Source organism: Porcisia hertigi, chromosome 13, assembly GCF_017918235.1.
Source record: "Porcisia hertigi strain C119 chromosome 13, whole genome shotgun sequence".
In the NCBI taxonomy this organism is placed as follows: Eukaryota; Euglenozoa; class Kinetoplastea; order Trypanosomatida; family Trypanosomatidae; genus Porcisia; species Porcisia hertigi.
In genome coordinates, this window is record NC_090572.1 from 472407 (window position 1) to 498734 (window position 26328).

The following is a 26328-nucleotide window of genomic DNA, read 5'->3' on the forward strand; positions in this document are numbered from 1 at the left end:
ATATGGGCAGCGCACACGTGTTTGCCGGTCGCTCCGACCCGAAGGACCACACGCGGGACATGCCCACAGACCGCCGTGTAGCGATTCATTGCTTTGACCTCCACACGTCGTATGCGCTCGACCTTGTCAAAGCCAGAGGTGACTGAGCACCGGTCAAGGTGATAGGGGGCGGGGGGGTCTCTCTCTCGCATGTTCCAGTGAAATCAGTGAGTCCCTGATATAGCCCTCCCGCCCCCGCCCCGCCCCCCGCACATGTAACTGAAGATATCACCTTAGCGCTGTACTAGCCTTTCTGGTGAAGAGACATCCCCAGCGTCACCAAATGTACTCTCACTCGTGTGCACGGCGATACATGGAATATGTCTGAGATGTCTGAGAGACAGTAACGATATCCGTGCGTGCATATATATAGTTTTTTTTGGTCGGTTATACGGATCTTTGATTGTTCCCCGCCCCCTCCCGCCTGTTAGCCGGCGCTTAATCGCCGTGCGTGTGTCTGTGGGTGGGAGAGGGGGGGGGGAAGAGGTCTGGAGGGAGTAGGGAAGAGGGTGAAAACGTCGCGAAAAGAAAACAAGAAACGAAATGGGGAGGAGGGAAGGGGTCGAAGCAATCCCAACACGCACTATGGAGGATATACAGACGGACACAGCGACACACACACACACACTCAACCGCCCTTCTCCGGGAATGGGATACACACATACAGAGGAGGAGGAGAAAAAAAAAGAGAGAGAAGTGGTTTTTTTCTTTTTTGATCGTTTCCGTTATATATGTTTCGCTGCTCCCCTTTTGTTCTCGCAACGTTCATTTGAGGGGTGAGAAAAAAGCGGATGGGCAAAAGAAACAAGGAAGAAAGCGACATGAACAAAACTCCCACTCCTTTTTTTTCCCTGACGTTGCGTTACGTGAACAGAAAAAAAAAACTCAGAAAAAAAAGGGATACCCCAAACTGCTGTGGCAGGAAAGCAAGGGCTGGAGGGAGAGGTAGGAGGCAGAGAGGGGGGGACATGAGAAAAAAAAAATAGAGAGGTACCGAAGGAGAAAAAGTTCTGCTTTTTTTTTCATTCCCCATCCCCCACCCCTCTCCGTCCTCGCGTCTTTACTCATTCATCAAACTGCCGCCCTTTATGTGCCAGAGTCGACCACCCACCTTGAACTCGGCCACCTCCGCCACAACGCGTTGCACCACGGCCTCCAATGAACCAGCCGCACCCCCAGCGCGGCCGCGCAGTGCGACAGACTCTGGTGGAGAAGTCAAGCCACGCGCCCGCACGACCTCTTCCAGCCGCTTCGTGAGCGCTGCCATTTCAAACTGGCGCAACTCCAGCACCACAGAAAGAATGGCCGGTCGGTAGTAATCCACAAGCGGTTCCCCGACAGACTTGAGAATCCACGTGGCATCTGTGAACTTGTCGAGGCACTGTTGGAGGGCTGTGCTCAGCATCGCCTTGGTTGCGTGCGGATATCGAGCCTCCTGTGCCTTAATTACGAGGTCCTTCACCCGCTGCTTATTGATGACGCCGTGCTCAGCGAAGAGCTCGCGGATGTAACGGCGGATTGGCGCAATATCAGCGTCCTTGAAGCTCATGTCGGTACCAGAGACTGGGGAGCTGAATGGCGAAGCAGACGCGTGGACATTGCTTCCAGCATGGCCACTGGCCATGGAGCTCACCGGGAAAGCGACATGCTGTCCTGGGCCCGCGCCACCGTACGGAAGTGTCGCACTTGTCGACATGCTCGTGGTGGGCGGCATGCCGCGCGGACGCAGATACAGCTGCGGCGCAGGTCGGCCTGCGTTAATATAAGGGATGTGTGTCATCACCTGTGCACAACGTCGAGACCACGACTCGTGTTGACTAGCTTCCTCAGCTGTAAAGGCACTTTTAAAAGCGCGCAGACTTGCCTCGCGTTCGGCGCGATCTGCAGGGACGTACTTCAGCCGCCATCGACGCTTCGATGGATCGGGCTCTTCTGTGTTCAGTACCGCCACCGTTACAAGAATGTCTTTGATCGAGCGGCGCGCGGCCGATGTTGTGACCAAAGCATTTAGGTCAGCCCGCGAGACGCTTCCATCCTGGCTTTGGTAAAAACAAGCCAAAATCACCTCCCGCAGCGCTGCCACGGATCCACGGAACTGGTCACAGTACCGACTAACCCATACACCGTGGAGCCACACGGCACATGACTTCAATGCCTCCACCAACTGCGCTTCCGGCGGTATGGTCATCGTCCTCACCATTTCATTCAAGGTGTAAGGCACCACCACACTCTGAAGTATCGGAAGCGTGACAATATGACAGCGCTGAAGAAGTTGACAAGTCTGCTCGGAGACAGATTTGCGGTTTGCAAAGCGGTGAATGATCATCGCGGGGTATGCCTCGTCACCGCCAGAGATGCCTCCAGATTCGAGAATTTCAGGAGGGAAGAGACTGTTCTCCACTCTCGCCGGATCCGAGGCTGCGCTCGAATTGTCAAAACTTTTTTCTAAGGTAGAGGAGCGCAACCGCGAGCGAATTGCCGAGCTCTCCACAGAGTCGGAACGAAACAACTGTATCTCTTGCGCAGTGTCAGCTTCCTCGTTTAAGACTCGACTACGCTGGCGCCGCAGCTCACGCTGGATGCGATCTGCCGCCGCAAACCCGGGCGTGGCAGCTGAGTTTACCTGACTACAGAACGCCTCCGTGACGCGGACGGCACCAGTACCCGACTCTGGCACATTCAGCGCGGGGGTGAACTGCTGAATCGTCGACACTGGGGTAAGATGAATGCCCTCCGCTGTAATGTAGCCAATTACATAATTAGACTGCGGCAAAAAAGGTTGCGACTGCAACGTGTAGTTGAAGGTGTGGTGCCGCTGGAGCTCCATTTGACCTAACATTTCCGCTGGGGATACCTGTGACGGTCGGAACGAAGGGGACCCAAACGTGTCTAGAGAGCACCTCATTGTGAGGCGCGAGCCCGATTGAAATACCGGCACACCCTTTCCACTTGTCAGAGGAGTCGCATTGTCCTCGGCTACTGGACCGCTGGTGCTGAACAACTTGACCTCCGTCGCCTCATACGGTCGCTGCTTACGGCGCAGCGGGTACTGGAAAATGTGCGCTTGGTTTACAAGCGCTGGCGAAACGTAAACGTTGAATGATGCCAAAACCTCGTCATCCTCGATGCCAGTCGGGAGGGCGCCAAACCTCATTATAATACCTATATGTTTACGTATACATATATATCTTTTTTTTTTACGGCGGTGTCAATAACATAAGCGGTTAGAGTTTCCACGCGGGGATGGGTAGAAATGAAAGGGGGACACCCATTTTTTTTTTATTTCTTTCGATTTGTTTTGTTGTTGTTGTTGTTGGTAGTAACGAGGAGAGAATCGAAATGTAAAAAAAAATAGAGAAATAGAAGAAGCGCAGGGCCAGATAGAAATTAGGTCTTGATGAGGAAATCAAAAAAAAAGTGCTTTCGGCGATAACGTAAGTAAAAACGCAGTGACTTTGGTGGCATGATTATTTTCTTCTTCCTCCAGTAGCTGACACCAGAAGAAATAGCAATGCAAAGCGAACCGTTAAGAGGAAGCAGGGTCTCTCTCTTCACAGGAGCACAGAAAAGAACGGTTTCTCGGCCCCTCAACGGTGTCTAATCCCCTATCTTTTTCCATGGGATGCATATATATATATTCTCAGAACCAGTGGCATCACAGTCATTCTCTAGTAGTAAAGAGGTTGTGCCATGTCGATTACGTCCATTTTTGTGAGTGTATGTGTGTGTATGCAAGCATCATATCAAAAAGACAAATGGCAAAAAAAAAAGGCATCTGCCGACTGCATTTGATGGGGTTAAAGTGCTAGACTGCTCATCTCGACGAAACTGGTTGCTTACTTATTTTGAATTTGCACATTGGACAACTATCACATCTGGAGCTTGACTAGAGTCAGGAATTGTGACCCCCAGGGGGGTAGAACAGGGGCTTCGACGCTTTGCACCTACATATAGATGGGCGAATTGAGACAGGTCTTTAGACAAAAAACAGCGACAAAAGACAGAACCACTCTTCAGTAAAAGCTGACCTCATTTTTCTCCCGAAGAATTCTTTCGTGACAACAGCTCCCGAGAAAGAGGTAACCAGTGAAAGCATCACAAGCGACTCCTTTGGAGTTGCTAGTGACTCAGTCATCTTAGCCTAGATTGCCACAGCGCAGGTGCACACAAATCGACCGTCACTCACTCAATCATGCTTCGCTTGGGCATAAATTAACCTCACAAAGTAAGAAGCGGCGAAATAGCCCACTGATCCTCCAATAAGAGCTAAAAACAACCCAAACGCGAGGCAGTAAGAGTAGTAGACCACAAACATAAAGAGCCCATGCATGCTTGTCCTGAAGAAATAGAAGAAAACAGCATAGGCGAAGAAGTACACCGTACAGGATGCTCCAAAGCCCATAGACATCCATTTCCAGTAATGGTTTTCTGTTGACAAAAGTACAAACGTCGCGACAACCGACACACTCGCGGTGACAGCAACATAAAGGAGTGTCGTGGCGATGAGAAACCCGTACAAGTAGAAGACCTTTGACGTCCATATAGAATTGAAAACGAACGTCAACTCTATAAACATAGTTATAAAAGGAAAAACGCCACTAAACAAAAGCAGATAGCGAGGTGCTAGAAATTTCCGTGGTGGCCGCGGAACTAGACGTGGTATTTGATTGACGTGCGGAATATTTCTTCTTCGCTCCGTTCGACGAAATACATAACGGCTGCACAACACACCGGCGAGACACAACGGGTAGGCAACGAAAACCCACAGGCACAGAAGAACAAGAATACCGTTGAAGTATGGAAGTTGCGACGACCCGTAAATAAGTGCAACGGCAGAAGAGGGGAGAAAAGCGAGCGCGTAAATGAGCGGCACTAGGAGGAAAGTCATGTGAAATGCTTGAATCCATTTGCACGCCATGGGCGGCGCCAGGAAGCCGCATGTCATAAATTGATACCCGGACACATAACCAGCAATGCCGCTGGTAAAGATATACCCGAGTACACTGTAGGTAACTAAGTCGTGGTTCAAGGAAATACGATAGCTGCTAATGACGGAGAGGAAAATGTCTAATGTTGTCAGTAACAGAAGTTGCGTGCCGCTTCCAAGGATGGCACAGAAGATGCCAGTATGTTGCGGCACCCGAAATACATCCGCGTTTAGGCACCTCCATCCTGATTCGTCGATGATGTCTTGGCCGTCATAACGCAGCTGCGCGTCCCTTTCCATTTTCGCGTACTCGGACCTTAGCGTTCGTGACAAAATGAGTGTAATGACGGATATGAAGAGAAGCACACTCAAAACCGAATTAATAAGAGAGATGAATCGCGTTCGTAAGCTGATGTAGTGGATTTCAAATACTGCTGAAAATCGATTGGTGTACTCTACGCTCGATGGGATGAAAACTGCCGAATATGTGAACGCGTATGTGGTACCGATTTCGAGCTTCTTAGCGGAGCTTGACTCAAGGGTGATGTTTACAACTTGCTGATTGTTCACACCGATGTAAAACGTGCGGTGGGTGAAAATCACCACCTCCCCGTCCGCGGTTTCGTTACCGATAGCCCCCCAGACTGGTAGATCGTCGACGTTGAGTTCATAACGATAGTTGCCTCGAATCATATCTGTCAAAAGAGCTGATTGCTGCGCATCTACTTTGTAACTGCACAAAAGCTGATTTTGAGCGATGCGGTTAAACCGAATGTCTGTGGGTAGAGTTAAGCTGTGCTCTCCGGTAAGAAGCTCACCAAGAGTGAGTGACTTCTCATGTTTTTGCAAGAGACATCCTGGCATGCTTCGGTAGTCATAAGTCTCATATGGGTTTGCCAGAGGGCCTATTTTCTTAGCAAAGACTTTGACTTCATCGCCATCATGATAAATGTGATCCAATTCGCTGGCAGCGCTCACGCAAAGTATGCTCGCCAGCAGTAGACTAAACAGAAAGGCCTTTCGGGACATTGAAGTGAAACGGAATAGTGAATAGATACGCGCTTACATACACAAAAAGTGCTCAAGGCTAACAAAAAAGGGAAAGCTTTATATTTCACGCGCGGTGACAGCTGCGTGCAGTGAGAAAAAAGGGGGGATGTGGAAAGGGAAATTACAATGTGATTGTTGCTTATTTCTTGAGCATCTCTGAAGGGCATGGTTCTGGCACCGTGTAAGTCATTCTGGTATGCAGAGGGTGTTGAGACTTAGTGGCAACTCGCGTGCCCCACTGAACGCCGCAGGGCAGCGCATGTGTGTGTTGGGGGTCTTTTCTGCGCACCCGCCTGCGGTGCAAAAACCTGTCAGCGGAGTGGATTTAGTTTGTCAGCATCCACAGCTCGATTTCCACTGCCGCGGTGCGCCCTGGCTCCGTTTATGCCTTGTGGCCCTGGCTGGTTTGCTTTTGTGTGTGTGTCCGGGGGGGTGGGGGTGGGGGGCTGTGTTCCCTCGGGCCGCTAGGGGTGTTGGGGGTGGGGGGGGGGTCCGGCCTGGCGGTGGCCGCGGGGCCAGGGTGCTTGCTCGGTGGAGGTATGGCTGTGCCTTGGCGGGTGGGGAGAGGGGGGGCGCTCTCGTCAAACCCCTGGCCCCCGGGGGGCGTATGGGGGTTTGGCGCCCCGCTGCGGCGCTGGATGGGGCGTTAGAACTCGATGAACCTGCCCATGGGGATCGTCTGAAACCTGCTCTCGTCGACGCCGGCAGCCCGGAGGGCATCGCGAAGGGCCCTTGGCGGCTCATCGAGCGGCTCGTCGGCCAGCTCGAAAGTACCCCAGTGCACCGCCACGGCCTGGCGTATGCGCTGGTCTTGGAGGATTTGCACCGCTTGCTCTGGGTCAACGTGGGCGCGCGCCATAAACCACCGCGGCGCATACGCTCCAATCGGAAGTGCGGCCATATCCATCGCACCGAAATGCGCGTAGATGCTTGTCGAAACATTCACATTGTACGCCGTGTCACCCGTGAAGAAGTACTTCTTGTAGCTGTTCCAAATCTGCTGATGCCCTCGTGGTGTCAGGGTGCCGCTGGCGGGTGTAGGCGTCTCTGTCGTAGATGCCTGGGGCATATTTTGCTGCTCACCTGGCTTCCAACCGACGCACCAACCGCACCACAGCACCTCGTTGTTATCGAAGGCGCTGTGCTTTCCCCAGTGCTGGGCCGGCGTGCAACCGACCCGGACCCCGTTCAACTCGCACGCTTCGTACCAGTCCAGCGTGATGATGGAAGCAGCCGGCACACCCCACTCTCGGAGAAAGCGGTCCAGGTTCAGGGGCACAACGAACCGGGCATCTGGGAAACGAGCTGCAACGGCCTTTATGCTCTGCTTGTCCATGTGATCGTAGTGGTTGTGGGAGACGGTTACAATGTGAATCGGCGGGAGCTGCGCTACTGTGGTGGCTGGTGGGAACCGGCGCCTCGGTCCGGCAAACGACACCGGTGAGGCACGCGGAGAGAAGATGGGGTCGAAAAGGATGTTCACGCCACTTGCAAGGCACAGGAGCTGACTAGCGTGGCCGATCCAGTACACCCGGTCCTTGACCGGATGCGCCTCGTCATTATTCATGCTCGTTCGCCACTGCGCCACTGACTGTGCCATGTTGCAAGGCGACCACCAGATCTTGCCGAATGCCTCATAACCTCCTTCCGGTTTTGGAATGGCTTTGAACATGTGGGGTAGTCCCCATTTCACGACTTCCCAAACTGGCGCGCTAGGCTGCGAGGGTGGTCCGAGGTTTTTGAAGTGCTTCCCGTCTGCGTGACGATTCGACCAGTACGAGCCGATCGCCGCGCGCTTTGCGTATTCGAAGCGTGGCTTCATCTCCACTGACTCCGCCATTGGCAGGCGCTTGACAACGCGTGTTGGTGGTGGTGATCCTGTGGTGATTTGAATATCAAAGAGGCAGAGATTCGAACTCTGAGGTAGCCAAGCGAAAAGCAAAACAACAAAAAGAAAAAAAAACAGTAAACGGGGTCGGCCGTGTACGCAATAATGGAGAAAAAAGTTCGTTGAACCGTTTTGGTGTCTGCGTGTTCTGCGTTCTCAGACTGCTGCGGAGGACGGGGAGGAGCGCGTGCGAGGGGGGCCCCGTCAGTGACGTGCAAATGGAAGAACCCGGGCAACAGAAGCATACAGAGGTAGGGAAGTGATACAAGAACTAGGGAAGCGTGACAACAACGTCTCGCCACACCGGCGTGATGCGAGAACGACCACAGGCTTGAGGGGAAGGCTAGAGAACCGTCCGTGTATGGGGAGTTATTATTTTTTTTTTCTGTGCGTGTGTCGTTTACTTTGTCGACACCTCACGGTAGACGTCTTCGGTCATGGGAGTGGGCAACCGCACCGTCTTGTGACCATTGTACACGTAGTTGCACGGCGGCTCGCAGCCCGCCACTTCGTTCAGGCTGTACGTCTGAATGACTGACTCGAAGGCGCCAACGAGGAAGAGAGCACCGAATGCGGGGTAGGCGGCGGCGCACGAAATTCCACCAACGCTCGCATCCCCCTCATCAGTCGTTGACGCCTCTTCATGGTCGCTGCTGGTTGCTGCGCTGGTGGCCGTTCTGGGCTTCAGTACATTTTTGAGCGTGTCGGCGAGCTGTTGCTGCTGCTGTTGCACCCCACCGCTTTCAGACGAGTATTGTGTCACCGTAAAGCGACGCGCACACCGCAGCAGCGCCTCTGGCTCGTCGTACACATGCCACTCCTTCACCAGGCCCTCGTCGTAGGAGCACGTGACGAAGACGTCTGGGGTGCGCAGCACACAAATGTGCCGTCCGAGGCCACGATGCGCCTGCCGTGTCTTCGTCACCAGCTGAGGCACGTATGTCTCGGCCTCAGTGGCAGACGAAGCGTCTTGGGGGCGGCATGTCCACACGCAGACTGTGCCATCGGCACAGCTGGTCACGAGGCGACGGCGGGCGGCGAGCACACGAAGTGCAAAACACGCCGTCCCCGGTGTTCGAAGGAAGGTGAGCGGGTAGGCAACCGGTACAACGCAGCTGAGTGGTACCCGCATGTCATTCTTGAGCTCACCACCTTCGAAGGAGACTGGCACAACGGTGTCAGTGAGTCTGTCTCCTACTGTGGCACCGTCGCCTGAAGTCTTCGTTCCGCTCAGCTGAACAGTGTTCAACACCACGCCGACCGCGGCCCCGCCCGTGACCACACGTTCGTACTTGGGCTTCCACCCGCTGAGCATGCCGACATTGCTGCCGCGGCGTTCCATTGCATGCCCCATTTCAGAACGGACGATGGATGCGGGAAGTACCCAGACGTGATGGTTGGCGAGCCGTGACGCACGGTACTCCACCGTCTTCTCAGAGGCTGTGTACGAGAATGTGGGCAGTGTGCTGTCAGGATTGGAGTCCGCGGGGGGCAAGGCCTCGTAGTGCAACAACGCACAGGGCAGAGGCGCTCGGCACTGCTCATCCCAGCAGAGAGGGTGGTATGCGGCGAGAACGTCGGCTGAGGCCGACTCTGGACCGCGCCACGGCAAGTTGTCGATGGCCCATACATGCACGCCGCCCTCTGTCCCGGCGAACACCCGGCCTGCTTGCTCATCCACTTCCAAACAATGCACGACGCAGTGTGCATCTCTGGACGGCAACTTCTTCGAGCTGTCTTCTCGCGCAAACGGGGTGAGCGGTGACAGCATGCCCTGCATGTTCGCACTGCACACCAGGATGTGTTGCAGCGTGTAGGAGCGGGTAACCACATCCACTCGCCACAGTCGCACGAGACCAGCTTCATCACCAGTAAAAACATACACGGCTGTGGGCTCAGCGGCGCCGACGGCGCCGCGCCACCGCTGCAGTGCACCTTGCCACGGTAAGTGGCTCTCTTCCCTGTGGTTGCCATGACTCGGCGACGCCGTGAAGGTGGAGCCCTCCCACAACTTGATGCTTCGCACAACGGATGCATGCGGCAGACACGTAATCCCAGCTGGAACGGGATGAAAGAAACTCAGCGCAACACTTGTATCCCCACAGGATGCCGCGGAGGCGAAGAGTGTTCCTAAATGGTCCATGACAGTCACCGGCTCCTCGCGAGCGTGACGGTGCAGACGTCGACGGCACACACAATTGAGCGGTGCGCGGCCGTCTTGTTTGATGGCGTGGACCGCCGACGCGTCGCCCCGTGCAGCCGCCCGTGCTAGTTCTGTCTCATGTTGCCAGAGATGGGCTAGCTCGGGCAGCGTCGTTTTGCCGCACTCCGCAACGAGGGCTTCGAGGAGGTGTGGAGGCAGTAGTGGCATTAGGAAGGCATGTCCGTTGTCTGTACCGATAAAAAAGTATTCCACTTGCGTACACGCACCGAGAACAGCGGCGCTGCCCAACGCAGCAGCCAGCCTCGAGGCTCTTAGCTCAGCTGACACGCTGCCATCTCCAGCCCATGAGGGAGGTAGGGCCCATGACAGCAGCGCCGTCGCTTCTTCTGCACCATGGGTGGGAACAAGGGTATAGTCCAAACCACAGACAAAGTTGAAGTCACCTTCCTCCACGGTGAAGGCTGATGCTTGTGTCCCATTGTGACATTGCTCATTGTAAAGCGGGGTGCTTTGGGCCGCGGTGTGTGAAGTGGCGGGCACCAACAAGGTTGGGAAGACACGCCGCCGAGTCCACATGTGATTCACAAAACGGGGGTGGGGTGTCTCGACGAGGCTTGTCAGCGAGGCTCCGCGCGCACCGAGACACTTGAGAAAGTGGAAAGGCTTCGATAAAAAGAGTTTTCCTAAAGCCTGTGTGTGTGTGTGTGTGTAATAGAGAGCCCTACCCAGGCTAGACCGGAGGGAAACAAGCGAGCGTGTGGCCGTGAAGGAAGGGGAAGAGGGGAGAGAAAGAGAGAAAGAGAGAAGCGAAGGATGACTGGAAGCTTACGCTGTTTTGTTTGTATCCCCCCTCTTCGAGAGTGGAGTGCTACTACAGATCTGGAGAAAGGGGCATAGGGGGGGAGCTGCACAACAAGGCAGAACCCCCTTTTCATCTCACTGGGCTCGCTCGATATAGAGGGAGAGCGGATACACACACACACACACACCACACACTCCAGAAATCAGAGATCCATTGACTTCGCGAGTCTATGTCACCCCCCTTTTTTTTCCCCAACGGCTAGCCAGCAGATAGGTGGGGTCAGCGGCGGTTCATTTACTGCTGTTTTTGTTTTTGTTGTTGTTGCTGTATGTTGTTTGTCTCACTTTTTTTTTTCACCGGTGGGGAGAGTGTGGTGGAAAGGGGGGAGGGGAGGGGGGGCGGCGGCGATTTTCTGTTGTTTTCTGTTAGCGAAGAGAAACAAAAAACAGACGGGGACACACATTTATTTAAAAAAAAAAAGAAAAAGGGGCGAGCACAAACATACATACAGGCGCCATCCACTGTGCGGAAGAGTGGGTGGGGTGGGGGAAGTAGGGGCAGTTCACCCGTGACTGATCGGTGCACTTCTTAGAAGACCCCCTCTTTTCCCTCCACACACACACACCAATAGAGACGGAGGGATGGGGTGGGGGGGGGGAGAGAGACAGGGAGAGAAGACACGAGGGCACAAGCAAAGCGACGAAGCACGAAGAGGAAAAACACCTGAAAAGCGTCGAGCGACGTCAGAGAGTACGACGGGTGCTCTCTTTCATGCTCAACCTGCGTTTTTTTTAAATCTGAGAATAGAGAGGCGGGGGAGAGTGGAACTGTGAGAGATGTGATAGGTGGATGTGCATGTGTGCATGTGTGTGTGTTGCAAGTGACAAATATAAACATCAAGATTACTTTTGTTACACATTAGAAGGAGTCCCCCCCTCCCCCTCCCCCCACCCCCCGGTGGCTGCACCTACCGTTACACACACACACACACATACACACCAAAGCGCATACAAATACACCTTACATGGACTACGTCCTCTCCTCTCCTCTCCTCACTCCTCGACTCTTCCCTCAATACACACACACAAAAAAAAAGTGGTCTGGCGGCGGGCAGGTAGGGGCTGATAGGGACAAGAAGGGATCTCATCAACACCACCAAAGAGAGAGTGTTTCGGGGGTGGGGGGTGGGGGGCGAAGAGGGGCGGGGTAAGGGGCAGGAGCATCCCAGCTAATAGAGATCCACCAGCGCCGGACACAACACTAAACTCGAAGTCAATAAACAAACGAAACAGGAAACAATGGAGGGGAAGAGAACCCACACCCACTCACACCGATATCAGAGTTGAGAAAACAGAAAACAATCAAAAACCGAGACATAGAGCAAAGAGAGGCGATAGAGAGGCACGCACACACACACACACACACACACAGTTTGTTAAGTGATCGGGTGACAGGCGGGCGCGCGAGTGGATGTGAAGGTGGACCATGTACCCTCCTATCTTCCCCCCCTCCTCCACTCACGCACAGGCATTCAAGCCCAGCGAGCGAGCGGGAGTGAGGTCTCCCTTCCCCTCCCACTCTCGTTTTTCTGAATGCAAGAAGGAAGCATATATGTATATACCCATTTTTATATTCAAGTGTGCGTGTGTGTGTGTGTGTGTGTGGAAGGGGGAGGGAGGGGAGGAAAAAAAAAACGACAAGAAGAGGCGTCCCAGTAGGACAAATATATTTCTATATATAAGTGTTTAAGTCTCTTCTCTTTTTTTTTCCCTCCTCCACGAAGAACTGTCAGTGGCACGATCAGCACACCACGAGAGCGAGCAGTAGAGGCGAGAGAATCAAGGACAGAAAAGGAAGAAGGGGGTCTCCCAACCCTTGAAAATACACACCCACCTGAATAAAAATTAAACACAACTGAAAAAAAAAAATACACAGTGAGAGCCAGGCAAGCCATCGACGCCAGCAGACGAGACGGCGTGCGATAGACAACGCCCAGAGCGAAACCAGAAAAAAAAAAAAAAAAAAAGACGGGAGGGGGGGGGTGGGAGTGACAAAGAGAGGGGGAGAGAGAGAGTAACAGAGAGTAATATAGGAACAACAAAGAAGAGAGAAGCAAATTGCAGAGGGGTGGGGAACGGAGGTATTTTGATAGACACACACACACACACACACACACGAGATGTTTATGTACACCTAACATGAAAGGACAGAGCGAGAGAGGCACTAGCACTCACATGTAGGACGCGATACATACCAAGCTAGAAAGAGCAGGGTTGGCGAGATTGGGTCGGGGGTGGGGGGAGGGGGACGGGAAAAAAAAAAAGAGAGGTTGAAGAAGGGGTGAAGAGACAGAAAAATTGTCATGAAGAAAAGGAAGAAAAATGATGCGGTACCGTACAGGTGAAGCGACAACGATACATTTGCCAATACGAGGGAGACCACAGATACAGACACACACACACACAGAGACACACACACACAGAGACACACGGAGACACCACCTGCACCAACAACAGAAAAATATTAAAAACTGCCTTTTGAAGAAAATAAAAGGGAAGGAGGAGGAGAGACGAAAGGTTCAGCACGCATACAAAGAATAACCACAGCAAACGGGATGACGTTGAAAACATCGTGAGCCCAAACGTGAAAAATCTCAAGCACCACCCCGAAGGAAAAAGCGAATGAAGAGGTGGAGAGAGAGGGGGGATGAAGAGGAGGTAAAGGTGAGATAACACGACCGGGCATAGCTCAAGCACAACAACAGAAAAAAAAAGATGCAGCGCACGGAAGAGATTTTTATGCGTCACTCAAGAAGTGAGGAAAACGGGGGAGGGGGGGGGGAGAGGAGGAAGGGGTATATATACATCTACGCATGCATAAATATATATAAACACCTGTGTACAAGCAAAGTAAGACCATTCCACCAGATGGCAGGTGAGGCCGGTGTGTGAGATGGAAGATCGACCTCATCACTTTCACAATTGCCCTCTTTATAGATGAACCACGCACAGACAGGCAGATAGTCATACGCTTTTTTTTTGGGGGGGGGGGTTCAGGAAAGGAGGAATTGGGCAGACGGACGAATGGGGGTTTTGAGTGAGCGGGGTGGAGCGGCGGCGGCAGCGGTGGGGGGAAGGGGGGCGCTTTGCCTTGTCAGCGTTTCGCTGCCTCGTTGTGGCGCGCGAATTCATCTATCAATGCGTCTGCATGCGCCACCGTTGTTGCTGCTGGGTGAGTGGTGCACTGATGCCCGGCGTTTGCATACTTCTTGCGCCACGTCTACCAGCGTTCGCCTTTTTCCGTCGCTCTCTTGACGGCGCCATGGGACAGCCGTCATAGGGGCTTCCGGAGAATGCGGTGTTGGTCTTGACATCCTCGTTCAGCAATGGCGTTCTCGACACACTCGCCCCTTGTGCGTAGATACCACTTATTCTGCATGCCTCGGATGTGCTGTTCACGTGACCGTGATAGTCACTGCCGGTGTTTCCTCTCTCGCTTGGTGGCCGGTACTGCTCCTCCGGCTGGTGCTGTGAATCATGCATGCCGTCGAATTGGTTCGGCTGATTCACTGAGGGAATGATGGGGCGATGCTTGATTGGTGCGGCAATGTGTGGCGAGTAGTCCTCTCTGTCGTTTGTCGTCTGTGACTCGCCCGTGGCGCTGCTGCACTCACTGGGGTGCCTCTGCTGGTGCTGCTGTCCTTTGAGTGGCGCACATGTGCTGACAGCCTGGCCCTGGGGCGGTCGATGCTCCATGGCGGTATCGCCGTCCGTCGCACCGGCACTGCGGGGTAGCGGGGGCACAAAGAGCGCGTTGCTGGTGCTGCGAGACTCGTTCGCACCGTCCTGCGAGGACGACGTCGCTGCCACCGAGGTCGTTGTGCGGCGCTCGAGGTGCGAAGGGTACACGTCGCCGGACCTTATCACATAGTTGTTCGTGGAAGGGTAACGTTGGTAGGTGCTGTACGTTGTCACGGCCGCTGCTGCGCTGGAGGCTCCACCGAGTGACGTGGACGCCGGCGCGCCAGTGCCGCCTCCGACGTTGTACATCTGCGTCATGCCCGCACCCCCACTACTGTCGCCGCTGCCGCTTTCGTTTGCCTCTCGACTTGTTATAGCCCCGCTCACATTGCTGTGGGTGAGCATTGGTTTCTTGCTGGGTCCACTGCCACTGCTACCCCCTGGATAATGCGTAACGTGGCCTGCCCGGCGGTTCGGAGTGCGTGAGACGTCTTGGGACGCCACGTGCTGCGGCTGTGGAGTCACCATGTCGCCCACCGTCACGATCGGAGCGTTGTCTCTGTGCTGGTCGGCGTGCTGGGACTGCGGGGTGTGGGGAGCATCGCAGTTCATTCGAATTGGCCCATTATCGTCACTGAAGTACTCTCCCAGGGTGTGAGGCGCGGGCGCTGGGTCGAAGTGAACGCTTTGGGGGCATCCCGGCTGGCGCTGCCGCTGTCCCACAACCAGCGTTGAGGGCATCACCATCGAGTACTCTCCGTTCTCGAATTCAAGAGCAGCAGTAAACCCAGATCCCTGCTGGCTCGCTTGGCATTCTTGAGGGATGTGATCCAGACTATTATCACTGCCAAAAGGCACGCCTTCGTGCCGCGCTTTATATCCGAGTTCCTGCTGCCGCTGCTGCTGCTGCTGCTCGTCTTCGTAGGGAACCCCATTTCGGTCTGCGAAGAGGTGTGTCCGATCGCCCAACTGTATGGTGCCCTCGGAAAAGAGGCCAAGCAGTGCATTCTGAGGTGTGCGTTTGCGTGGACCACTCCAGTTGTTTGGCATCGCTGCTGAGTTGCCGCTTCGCCCAGCGAGCGGTTTCTGGGGGTAGTGCGGCTGCTTCACTGAGTGCCGCGGTTGAGCACTGTACGGCGGCTGCCGTGCCAGTGGGGCGGCGGCGGCGGCGTGTGTGTGCTTCTGCGGATGCGCTTGTGGTGTGTGCGGCAGCGGGATGTTCTGTGATTGGTATTCCTTCTGCATGGGGCTCGGGCAGTTCAACAGTGGCTCGGCGTATGCCTGATTCCCATAATACATGGCGTTCTGATCGGATGCCAGGGGGTATAAATACCGCCCCTGTTGTCGTCGCTGCTGCGCCACAATGGGCATCGGACGCCCATGCGCCATGTTTGCCCTGCGGTAGTGTGGGGACGATTTCTGTCCCGGTCCTCTGCGGGAGTGATGCGCCGGGGGCTGCGACTCGTACGGCGGCGCGTAGCTGTTGACATACGGCATCTGCTGCCCTTGTTCCTCGTTGCGTTGGTACGGCCAGTCGTACTGGAGATGGTGTGACCTTTGCTCGAACGGCACTCGGTCCGAGTGGTATTGTGGGTCAGCGATTTCACAAGGTGCGTCAGCTCCGCTTTCACCGCCCAGAGAATATGATGTGGGTGATGCCGCCGGCGCTGCCTCGTGGGCGCATCGCGCGGTCGGCAGAGCCGCGTAGCCGCCGTTGGGACCCTGAGGGCCGCAGAGAAAATAATTCCACATGGAGGTGCTGGGGAGCGGCTTGCCAGAGCTCCCCCCACCTTGGACACAAATGGACATGCTGTCATGCGTTCCTCGAGTCAAATCCGCCATGCTCGACTTCATACTCACGGTGTCCGAGTGAGAGATGCCACTCTCTACGGCGTTGCCACCAACCCCGCACGCACTTCCATTCACGGGCGCCGAGGCGAACTGCATTCGAGGGGGCATCATACCCTGCCCGGTCGGCGTCGTCGTTGGAGAGGTGAGGTGGTGACTGGTGAGGCTCTTGGTGCGCGGTACACCACTTGGGATCGGGGTCGCCACAATAGCAGAGGTGTTGTACGGGTCATGTGTCGCCGTGCGCAGCGACACACTTGGCGAGTGCGAGTCGCATCGACTGTGTGCTGCGCTACCGCGGTTGACAGGCAAGTTGAACGTCCCTGCTTTGCCACTCGCCACACTGACACCTGTAGGCGATACGAGTGGGGAGGTTAGTAGACCCATACACGTGGAGTTGCGCACATGCTCAGTGCTGAGACTCACGTTGCTTGCGTTCCTCGTGCTGCTACTGTTGCTGCTACGGCGGCCGCCGCAGAAGCCTTGCAGGGCAGCAGGGGTGGGAAGTGAGGTGGAGACGCAGCCGGGGCAGGCGGGGGCGGCGCTGGCGAGGAAGGCGGTGGTACCAGGCCCCAGTGACGGAGACGCTGCTGGCATACTTACCGTATGCGACAACGACGCAGGCGGGGCCGAGAGGGGGGTACACATGCTCGCTGTCGAATGCGTGTGAGAGGAAGTGCCCTCATCCTCGACAGAGTAACCTGCGTTCAGTGAAGGCTGTGTGGGCGGCGTATCCACGAATTCGTTCTCGCTGGCAACCTCTCGCATATTTGTGTTGTGAGGCTGAAGACGTGCCCTGGAATCGCTGCCGTGATCAGGCGCGGCTCGGTGATGTGAGTTCCCTATCGAACGCTCACCAGCACTACAGACACCGTCCCACATGTAGGTGTCTTCGGTCTCGTTGCTGTCGACTTGATAAGGGCCGGTGGGCACGCTGATACACTTTCGCTGACGCGACCCGCCAATGGGGAAGTACGTCTGTGTATTCGATAGCACAGTGCTTTCTGGCCTGACAGATGGCGTCGATTCAGCGACAGTCGGAGACGACAGAAGCGTCACGGCGTGACCTGTGCTAGTGGTGGTGGTGGTCGTCGTCGTCGTTGGGAGCCGTACCTGTACCTTTGACGTGACGGGCTCCTCGAAGGCCGTGGCCGGCACCGTTGAAGAGGGCTGCGGCTTACCAGCCGCGCAAAAAAGTCGCGGGGGTACAACAGGAGTGTTGTTGGCCCTGTTGGTGGCCGCGGCGCTCCTTTTGCCGCCGCCACCGCCACTCGGAGACACAGTAGTTGTGTTATGGGTACATGAAGCTGTGGTGATGCTCATATGACTGCGTTGAGAAAGAGGGAGAGAAGCGGAAGAATGCGAATAGGGCACACCCGTAGTGATAGGAGTTGCACCTCCTGTCACTGTAGCCGCGAGTGTGCCCGTTGTATCGCCGCAGGATGCCTTCCTTGCTTGCTTTTTGCTCACACTGCTTCCACCCACATTTTCGTCCCCATCTTCGTTGCTCTTGTTACTCACGGTGCGCTTCACAAACACCGTAGTCGGTGGAACCGAAGAGCTGCTGGGCATCGGTGCTCCTTGCATCTGACGCTGTTGTGGGCGACTGCCCATTTCCCTGCCTTTAAGCCTGCCCACACCAGCGGGTGAAGCCCGCTTTGACGACGACGACGACGGCGGTGTCGGTAACGCTTCGTCCTTCACCCCATGCGCATGATCCTGCACCAGCGGAATCTCGGAAGCGCTCTCACTCCTAGATTGCGTACTCGCCGGCTTACGCCTTTTCGATGCAGCCGGTGATGTCGGCAACTGCGGAGTTGACTTGATGGCGTTTTGCTCGCCCGACAAGACGAGAGAGGGTGACGACGAAGCGGACGACAGTACTGTAATTTGTTCCTCACCTGGACCGTCCATCGCAAACACACACACAAAAAAAAATGGCTTACAAAAAGGGGGGGGTGGTGGTGGAAGGGGAAGGGGAAGGAGGTGAGGATATATATATAAATAAATATGAAAAAAAGAAAGAAAAAGGGGCAACACAAACAGAGAAGCCGGAGAAGCGGGCACTCCTAGTAGAGGTCCAGAAAAAAAAAACACGGACACACACGCACCCGATGGTCTATGCCGTTTTTCCCCCCTCGGACAGTAAGCTGAAAAGTAAAAAAAAAACGGCAACAACAACAAAAAAGAAATACACCTACACTACTTCCGAGACGCAGGTGAAAAGAGGGGGAGAGCGCAGATGGCAGGAGGGGAGGGGGGAGAGAGAGGGGCTAAAAAGAAAGAAACAGGATAAAAAAATAAAAACAGTGTATATATATATATATATTATACGAGACAAAATTCGACTTGGCCACGCATACGATAATAATAAAAAGAAAAGACGTCGAGTAGTCGAGGGGAGGTAGGGCACAGACTGGCCACAATAATAACACAAAAGAGTCGGCGCACACACGCACGCACACACACACACACACACACACACAAGTGACTGACAAATAAATAGCGTGGTGAACAACAAAACGAAAGAAAAAGAAAAAAACGTAAAAACGATTTTATTTTTCTAGCAAAAATGGAAACAATTCAGTGAAAAAAAAACAAAACAGCAAAAGGGGTGAATGGAGAGAGGGGGGGGGGAGGAGGGGAGTGGGAGGGGGAACAAACAAAAACAAAAAACAAAAAGGTGTGTAGGAGCCGGGTTAATGATAAAAATATGACGATATATATATATATATAGTTTTTGTTGTTGACAACTATGCGGAATAGATCGGGGGGGTGGGGGAGGGAGGATGTGTGTGGACGTCCCCGGGGTAAAAGTGGAAAAGATAACCTAACACACACACACAGACAATATATACTTATACAAAAAGCTAAATATACATGTAAATGTATGGTGTCTGTGTGTGAAAATGTGTAGGTATGCTGATCGATGTATACGTGTGAGCGTTTTTTTTGTCTTTATCCCTTGGGAAGAGATGTTTCTTTTTTTTTTTCTCCCCCCTCCCTTGCGTGGTGCCCGCTTCTCTTCCACGTCCTTCTCTTTCCCTCGACACGGCTGCGCGCGGTGGGGGAGTTGGACGCCTAGATGAAAACCGCTTTTGATGTTATTGTTGGTGTTTGTTTGTTTTACTGAACAATTCAAAGGAAAGCAAATAAAAAAAAAGTAAGCGGCTACACACACACACACACACAGTGAAAGACAACCACTTGATCCAGCAACAGGACACCTCGTCTGTGTATATAAGGAGGAGGAGGAGAAAGACGGGTGTGCGTGTCTGCGATGGAGGGGGTTCTTCTCTCTCTTTTTTGTGCTCCAAAATTTTCCACTTAGAAAAGAAAGTTGCAACAGCAGTAACAACAACAAAATAAAATAAAAAAGTAATGAACCGTTGGCACACAAAGAAAGGAAGGAGGGGGGGGACCACCACGGGTCCAAGAGAAGTGTCCTGGGGGAGAGGGTAGTGGGTGGGGTGGGGTGGGATCGGGTGATGTAGCGGCTCTTAATTTTGTTGCTGCACAGATATTTATATATATATATAAGCAAAGAAACCCAGGTGAGGAAAGATCCCTGTACGTGTGTGTGTACGTCTGTGTGGCAGGGAAGGGAGGTGCGTGGGCACCACACGAGCGACACAAACGAAGACGTTTGCTCACAAAAAAAGGGGGGGCGACTTTAGCGGGGAGAGAAGAAAAAAAAAGAAACGAAAAAACGAAAACCGTTAAAGAATAAAACCGAAGGAGATGTTATTTATTTTTTTGTTTGTTTCAACGAACAACTCAACGGGTACAGAGAGGCTTTGACAAAAAAAAGTATATATATACAAATAAATAGACACACACACACACACAGACACACACAGTCACAAATCCAAGTAATCAACGAACACGTGAGCACGCAAATGGGCAGGGAGGGGGAGGAAGATGAGGAGGGGGCGAAAAAAAAAAACAGGGCCGATTGATGCTTGCTTGGTAGCGAGATAAAGGAGAGCAATGTGAGTGAGTGAGTGGAGCGAGTGTGTGTTGGCAATTCACTGGCCAGTCCCCGAAGAGTTGTGCGTGAGGGGATATCCTTTCGATCTTTTTTTTTTTTGGGGGGGGGGGGGGGGGTGGGGAGCCGGGGATCAGAGGGAGGAAGTTGGAACACACACAAACCATACACAGGGAAAAAAAACAAGCAAGAGGAGGGGGTTGGGTGGAGCTATGGCAGAGTGGGTAGATTTATGGAGGTTGAAGCACCCCAGCTCGGCCAAAACGCTCAGCCAACTCTTCCAAGGGGGGAGGGGGGGGGGCACACGATGAGTGTATCCCTCCAGCCCCCTTTTCCTTCCAAGTTGTACGCTTCGAGGATTTGATGGATGCAAAGCAGATGCACATTATATATTTTTTCTCTTGGTTATGCTTGGGATCATTTCTCCTCCCTCATCCACACACACACACACACACACACAAGTGCACCGACACGGAAGGATGGGTCAACGGCGCGGTAGTGATCAAGTAAAGCCAAACTTCAACACCGGAAGGCAGCATAGCCAAGACAGGAGAATTCGTCTATATATATATAAATATATATATATATATATATTTACTCTGTACGACGTCGCTTCGTCGTCACCACGGCGGCGGGGTCATTGCTTTTAGTTTCCTCGTTGTACATCCTTACCTGTGCAGTAGCGTGCCGCACCAGCGCATGAACAAACTCACTGAGGAGCACCATGCGTTGGCAGCATCTCAATTTGGCCTCTGCGTCCTGCCGTATCATCGTCTCCAGTTCGCGGATACGTGCCTTGCAGCGCTCGAGGCGCGGGACTATCTCCTCCTCCGCTAGAAGCGCACGTAAATCGTCGGGCAGCTGCGCCAGATCTTGCGTGGACTCTGAAACCCCCCGAGGCATCGGCGCCAACGTGGGGGGATTACAACCGATAAGTGTCATGTACTCGCTGAGAGCGACGAGCTCGCGCGTGTGCTGGCGCAAGAGGTGCTCGTAGCGACGTGTTTGCAATGCTTCAATCTGCAAACGCATGGGCAGCTCTGCACACCGCAACTGCACATACTGAAGTAACTCGACGGCAAATGTTGGTTGGTGACTTCGCCATGTACTTTTAACGTCATCTGTTGTGCTGGAAATGGTAGGTGGAGGATTGTGGTCCTTTCCAAGCGAGCACCGCACCCCGCTCCAGTCCTCTGAGGTGAGGAGCGAGAGCGAGGTGAACGGGGCTACAGAAGTGGAGGGACCAGGCGCCGCCGAGGCAGCCGTGCTGCACAGGCGCTGGTGTACTTCGTTCTCCACCTTCGCGAGGATACTCGTGAGGAGAGTGGAAGACATCGTGAGGTGGTCTGTCCCCCCTTTTGGTGGTTGTTGCTTCTTCTCCTCCTCCTCTCTTCCCCTCTGTTGCTCTCGTAGCAGCTTAGAAGATGCGGCGGTGGTTTTACGTGTGTATCGGTGGGTCCCACTCTCCTCTGTGTCCAGCCCCGGCCGTGAAACACACACACACACACACCAAGACGCGCAACGGGGAAGCGGGGACGCGAGGGTGGGGGCAATATATATATATATATATATGTAAAGATATAAATATTCGTGTGCGTATGTGTGAAATGGGTGGTCAATGAGTGCTACCCCAAAACCCGCCTCCTCCACGTTCAGTGTAGACGGCTGGGAGGCACTTGAGACAGGGTATGCAAGAAAAGAAGTTGAGGAAAAGCGGAGAGCGGCGGTTGGAGCTTACGTTCCATGTCTTCAAGCGCTGACACCACTCTCTCCCCTCCCTGTCTCCAGGGCCTGTGAGAGAGAGAAAAACAAAGCAATGCACTTCCAATCTCTCTCGCCCCCCCCCCCACACACACACGTACACACGTACACACATACATATAGAGGGGCATACGCCTATCTGAGAGAGAGTGCCTGTGTTGCGGTGTTCATTTCGTTTCTCTGTCGTCTCTCACAGTGACACGAGAGGCGATGAAGGGGGGGGGGGAAGAGAGGCGGAGAGGAAGCAGGAAACAGCCGTACCAAGTTCGGCGGACTCAAACTTCACATGCCGTGCTGTGGTGGTGGTGGTGGTGGGCGACTGGGGATAAGCCTTCGGTCATCGACGGGGAGCACAAGGTTCTTTCACCATGCCTCCTCTCGCATAACTACGCTTATTCACTGTGATGAACCGCGCCTTGCCGAAATTCCTACGCTCCCTTTTTTTTTGTATGGAGGGGTGGGTGACCATTATATACACACGCTCAGGAAGGTGCGTCCGCCTGAGCAAGCAGGAATACCCCGGGGGGCGGGTACACACCCGTGGAGCGTCATGAAGTGTAAAATTGTGCTCGAAGTTGAGCCGCAGCCCCCACGGGGCACGCTCGCCGCGTAATGGCGCTTCATGAGCACTGGAACCTAACTCGAAAACCCCAGTCACTGTGTCGTGGACGGCTGTCGCCAGCGGTACCTGTCACAAGAACCAAAGGGTTCGAAGCACCCCCTCCCCGTACGTTCGTGTAGTCCAGAACGCGCACTGTGTCTGTGTGGCGGGGGTGGGCACATAGTCCATACTAGAGCCCCTGGGCAACGTACAAAAAAAAGGCCCCCCCCCCCATGTGCCTCAATACGCGTTTGCCTCGCCGTGGTTGTTCAAAGTGCGGGTCCGACGCAGTGGCCCATATTGAATGCATGTACACTCCGGCGATGAGGCACCCACTCTCCCGGCCTCAGTACAGGTGTCATTAGGGCGTCGGGGGTGATGATACGCAGATGTTATCACTATGTGTGTGGGAGCGGCCCTATGAAGCTTGAAGAAAATCCACGACTCCCCGCCAGACGTGGGGATCCAGCAGGTTTGGTCGTCTGCATCGCAATCTGAATTCTGGCGCCACCCTTGTGAGGGTGCCATTTACTGTACGAGTACACGGGCTGAGTTCATGTACGTTTCTTGTTCCGATGCGTTTGTGTCACCGGGGTACTGCCACAGGCGTCCTGACGGTCCACCATCGCACAAGCCTGTGTCCATGTATTCGAGTGTGCATCTGTATGTATACGTTTATGAAGGGGGTTGGGAAAGCGTGGGGGTGGGGACGGGGAGGGAGGGGGTACACAGGGAAATACAGCCCGGCTGCTCGATAAACAAAGGAGACTGTACAAAACGAGTGGGATACGCTTTGCCTGTTCGCTCGCCGCTTGCGCAGCGTCTAACCGGGGCACTGACGCCTCTGAAGGTGCGCGAGCGAACACCGACGGGGGTGATAGAGTCGTTAGAGCACGGACGCGCTCGCGGGAAGAGGCGGGAGGGCGTTCCTCCCGCCCCGCCCTCCTTCTTCCCTTCAGGCGTTGTTGAATTTTTGTCGATGAACGCCAACACTGCGGTCCGGATATGCGCTGTTTCCTGGAGAGGAGGAAAGTCAGCGCCCGTGGAGGGCTGAGGCAGAGGCTGGGGAACCAAATGGAGGGCTGCAGTGCACATGGACTTGCAAATGAAGCTCGGCAAAGATAACAGAGGGGGTAAGAGAAGTGATGCGAGCTGTACATCAAATTTGCGTGGGTGGTTGTCCAAAGCCACCGCAGCCGCAGCAGCATCTTGAGGCGGCGGGCAGCGACACCTCAGTCACAGTCCGTTCCGTCAGCCAAATGGATACCCACAGCCTCCTTCCCCTCTCCCCGCTGTGGTGTGTGTGTGTGTGTGTATGGGGGGTGGGGGGAGGACGGGAAGAGAGACATGTGACCAGAAGCAGACGTTTAGCGAGGCGCAGGCGGCTTTGGCACGCGCTTCGGCGCACTGACATCCATTGGCGTTTTTTTGGGGGCCTTCCCTGGTGCCCGTTTGGATGCGGAGGAGGCAGCCGGTGTGGAGTTGCCACCGACATCAGTAATCTTCTTTGCCACGGCTGCACCAACGCTGGGCGCTGCGACACTGGGGGGAGCCACAGAGACACTTGCAGCGGCATCGTTGCCAGCCGATGCGTGCTTTTTAATCCAGTCGCTGCTTCGATATCGATCAAGGTCCTTCACATACGACTCCTTTTGAAGCAAAGCCAACGAGTCCATGTACTCCGGGGTTTGCCCCTGTAGTCTCTGCTGTAGCCGGCGCCGCCGGTCTTGCTGCAGCGCCTGCGCTGTCTGCAGCACCCGCGACACATCATCCCAGTAGGCCAACATGTCGCGCTGAAGCCGCGCCTGACTCACCGCCTGTGTGAACTGCAGGTTCCGGTAGAGTTGAAGGGTGTTGCTTCGCGTCCCGAGGAGCGCAGACTCGTCTGCCGTAATTTCGGTTAACTCCCCTGTCCTCCGTTCTGCTGCTGCTTCTGTCACGGGGGCGCTGGCGTGAGGGTGGGCGCTGCCGGCACAGTTGCGGCTCAAGTGTAGGGGGTCGTCAGTCGAAGGGGTTTCGACTCCCTTCGGGCTCTCTAGCGCGCCATCCACAGCGCGCCGGAGGATCAGCTGATGGACCAAGCGCGTTTCCTCTTCATCCAGCAAAGTGAGCTCCTCCACCTCATCGCTGCTGTGTGGTTGAAGCGAGGGCCCTGCCACACCGCTAGAGATGCAACTAGACGGCTCGGGACTACTACGCGTGTGCCTATGTGGCACGCCCGGTGGTGTACGGGCTGAACGTGCAGTTTCCAGGGCATGGTGCACACGTCTGACAGCGATGCCCCTCGCTTTTGACGGAGAGGTGTCGGCAACAGTGGCGGGTGGCTGCTCCAGGGCGCTGCTGGCCTCACTCTCAGTGCTGCTGCCGCTGTGCGGCACCACCACCTCCTCGCCGTCTTCAACCTCTACGTCGTCGAGCCGCTCGAGAAGTGGGCACGCGGTGCAGACCAGCTGCACGTACGCACGGTGGCGCTCCTCAGCACCATTTACTGCGCCCTCACCGCACTGAGTCCAACAGGGGTTGTGGGAGAGATTCAGACTTTTGAGACTTGCGCAGGGGAGTTCGTCGCGCAGGAGTGCGTCTACTGATGAGCTCACGCTGTTGTGGCTCACATCGAGGTAGAAGAGGCGGTCAAGCTGCTGGAGCGGGGCGAGGGAGGTCAGCTGATTGTGGTGCACCACCAAGACCTGGAGTTGAGAGAGCAGCTCAACGCCTGCCAGATCAGTGAGGGTGTTGTGCTGGAGATACACATGTGTGGCGTTCAAGAAGCATTGGATAGGGGCAGTGGAGGTGAGTTGCTTAGCTGGCAACTCGACGCAGCGGGTCTGCAGCGCAGCATCGGCAATGCCTTCAACACCGCCAACAAGTTTCTCTTTCTCCAGCACCTGTGTGAAACCGTAGCGAGTGCTGCTGCCGGTAGTACTTGACACAGGCACGGGAGGCAGCCCTGCAGACAATCGCCTCTTCGCTAGCACCGTGGACGCGGAGGTCGACAGTCGATGATCGAAAGGCGCGGTACCACGTTCGGGAGCCACTTTCCCAACGCCGCTACAGATGAAGTGCTCCCTTGGGGGCTTGTCGCGTGAAGTGGCGAGCGCCTCCCCGTCCTCGACAGCGGATGCTGCCGTGTTGGATGAGGTGGTGTCCGTATCGCTAGTGTGATACTCGGGCACCTGCTCCGTCTCTGCTAAAAATGCCTCCAGAGTTGCTTCATCGGGGTCATCAAGGTTGAGGGAGGCGTAGTAGGCCAACTCCTCAGCCGTGAAGTTGGGGACAGACATCAAGCCCAAGTCTTTTGGCTGGTTGTTGTTATTTTTGTCGTGATCGTCGTGCAGGGTGCGTCAAGTGTAGCGTGTGTGTATATGAGGTGAGTGTGTGTGAGTGCGTGTGTGTGTGTGTGTGTGTGTGTGACATGGCGATGTCGCGTTGGCGTCATCCTCGTCATCGTTGACGAAGTGTAGAGGGGAAAAAAAGATGAAGAGCGGGAGAAACAAAGATAAACACTACAGAGGCCGGAGGC

The 26328-nt window shown here is 54.6% G+C and overlaps 7 protein-coding genes across 7 annotated transcripts; all 7 read right to left on the reverse strand.

Annotated features, from left to right (window-relative positions):
• Positions 1-1099: 1099 nt before the first annotated feature.
• JKF63_06329 (uncharacterized protein) lies at positions 1100-3193 on the reverse strand (the record flags this gene model as incomplete). Its single annotated transcript, XM_067902279.1, has 1 exon — positions 1100-3193. The coding sequence occupies one exon, from the start codon at positions 3191-3193 to the stop codon at positions 1100-1102; it is 2094 nt and encodes a 697-aa protein (XP_067758776.1).
• Positions 3194-4225: 1032 nt separating this feature from the next.
• On the reverse strand, positions 4226-5995 carry JKF63_06330 (uncharacterized protein; the record flags this gene model as incomplete). Its single annotated transcript, XM_067902280.1, has 1 exon — positions 4226-5995. One exon carries the CDS (start codon positions 5993-5995, stop codon positions 4226-4228), a length of 1770 nt encoding a protein of 589 aa, XP_067758777.1.
• A 667-nt stretch (positions 5996-6662) lies between these two features.
• On the reverse strand, positions 6663-7856 carry JKF63_06331 (uncharacterized protein; the record flags this gene model as incomplete). Its single annotated transcript, XM_067902281.1, has 1 exon — positions 6663-7856. One exon carries the CDS (start codon positions 7854-7856, stop codon positions 6663-6665), a length of 1194 nt encoding a protein of 397 aa, XP_067758778.1.
• Positions 7857-8304: 448 nt separating this feature from the next.
• JKF63_06332 (uncharacterized protein) lies at positions 8305-10644 on the reverse strand (the record flags this gene model as incomplete). The annotated part of the gene is made up of 1 exon (XM_067902282.1): positions 8305-10644. One exon carries the CDS (start codon positions 10642-10644, stop codon positions 8305-8307), a length of 2340 nt encoding a protein of 779 aa, XP_067758779.1.
• Positions 10645-14064: 3420 nt separating this feature from the next.
• On the reverse strand, positions 14065-16464 carry JKF63_06333 (uncharacterized protein; the record flags this gene model as incomplete). Its single annotated transcript, XM_067902283.1, has 1 exon — positions 14065-16464. One exon carries the CDS (start codon positions 16462-16464, stop codon positions 14065-14067), a length of 2400 nt encoding a protein of 799 aa, XP_067758780.1.
• Positions 16465-21040: 4576 nt separating this feature from the next.
• On the reverse strand, positions 21041-21781 carry JKF63_06334 (uncharacterized protein; the record flags this gene model as incomplete). Its single annotated transcript, XM_067902284.1, has 1 exon — positions 21041-21781. The coding sequence occupies one exon, from the start codon at positions 21779-21781 to the stop codon at positions 21041-21043; it is 741 nt and encodes a 246-aa protein (XP_067758781.1).
• A 2394-nt stretch (positions 21782-24175) lies between these two features.
• JKF63_06335 (uncharacterized protein) lies at positions 24176-26089 on the reverse strand (the record flags this gene model as incomplete). Its single annotated transcript, XM_067902285.1, has 1 exon — positions 24176-26089. The coding sequence occupies one exon, from the start codon at positions 26087-26089 to the stop codon at positions 24176-24178; it is 1914 nt and encodes a 637-aa protein (XP_067758782.1).
• Positions 26090-26328: the final 239 nt, after the last annotated feature.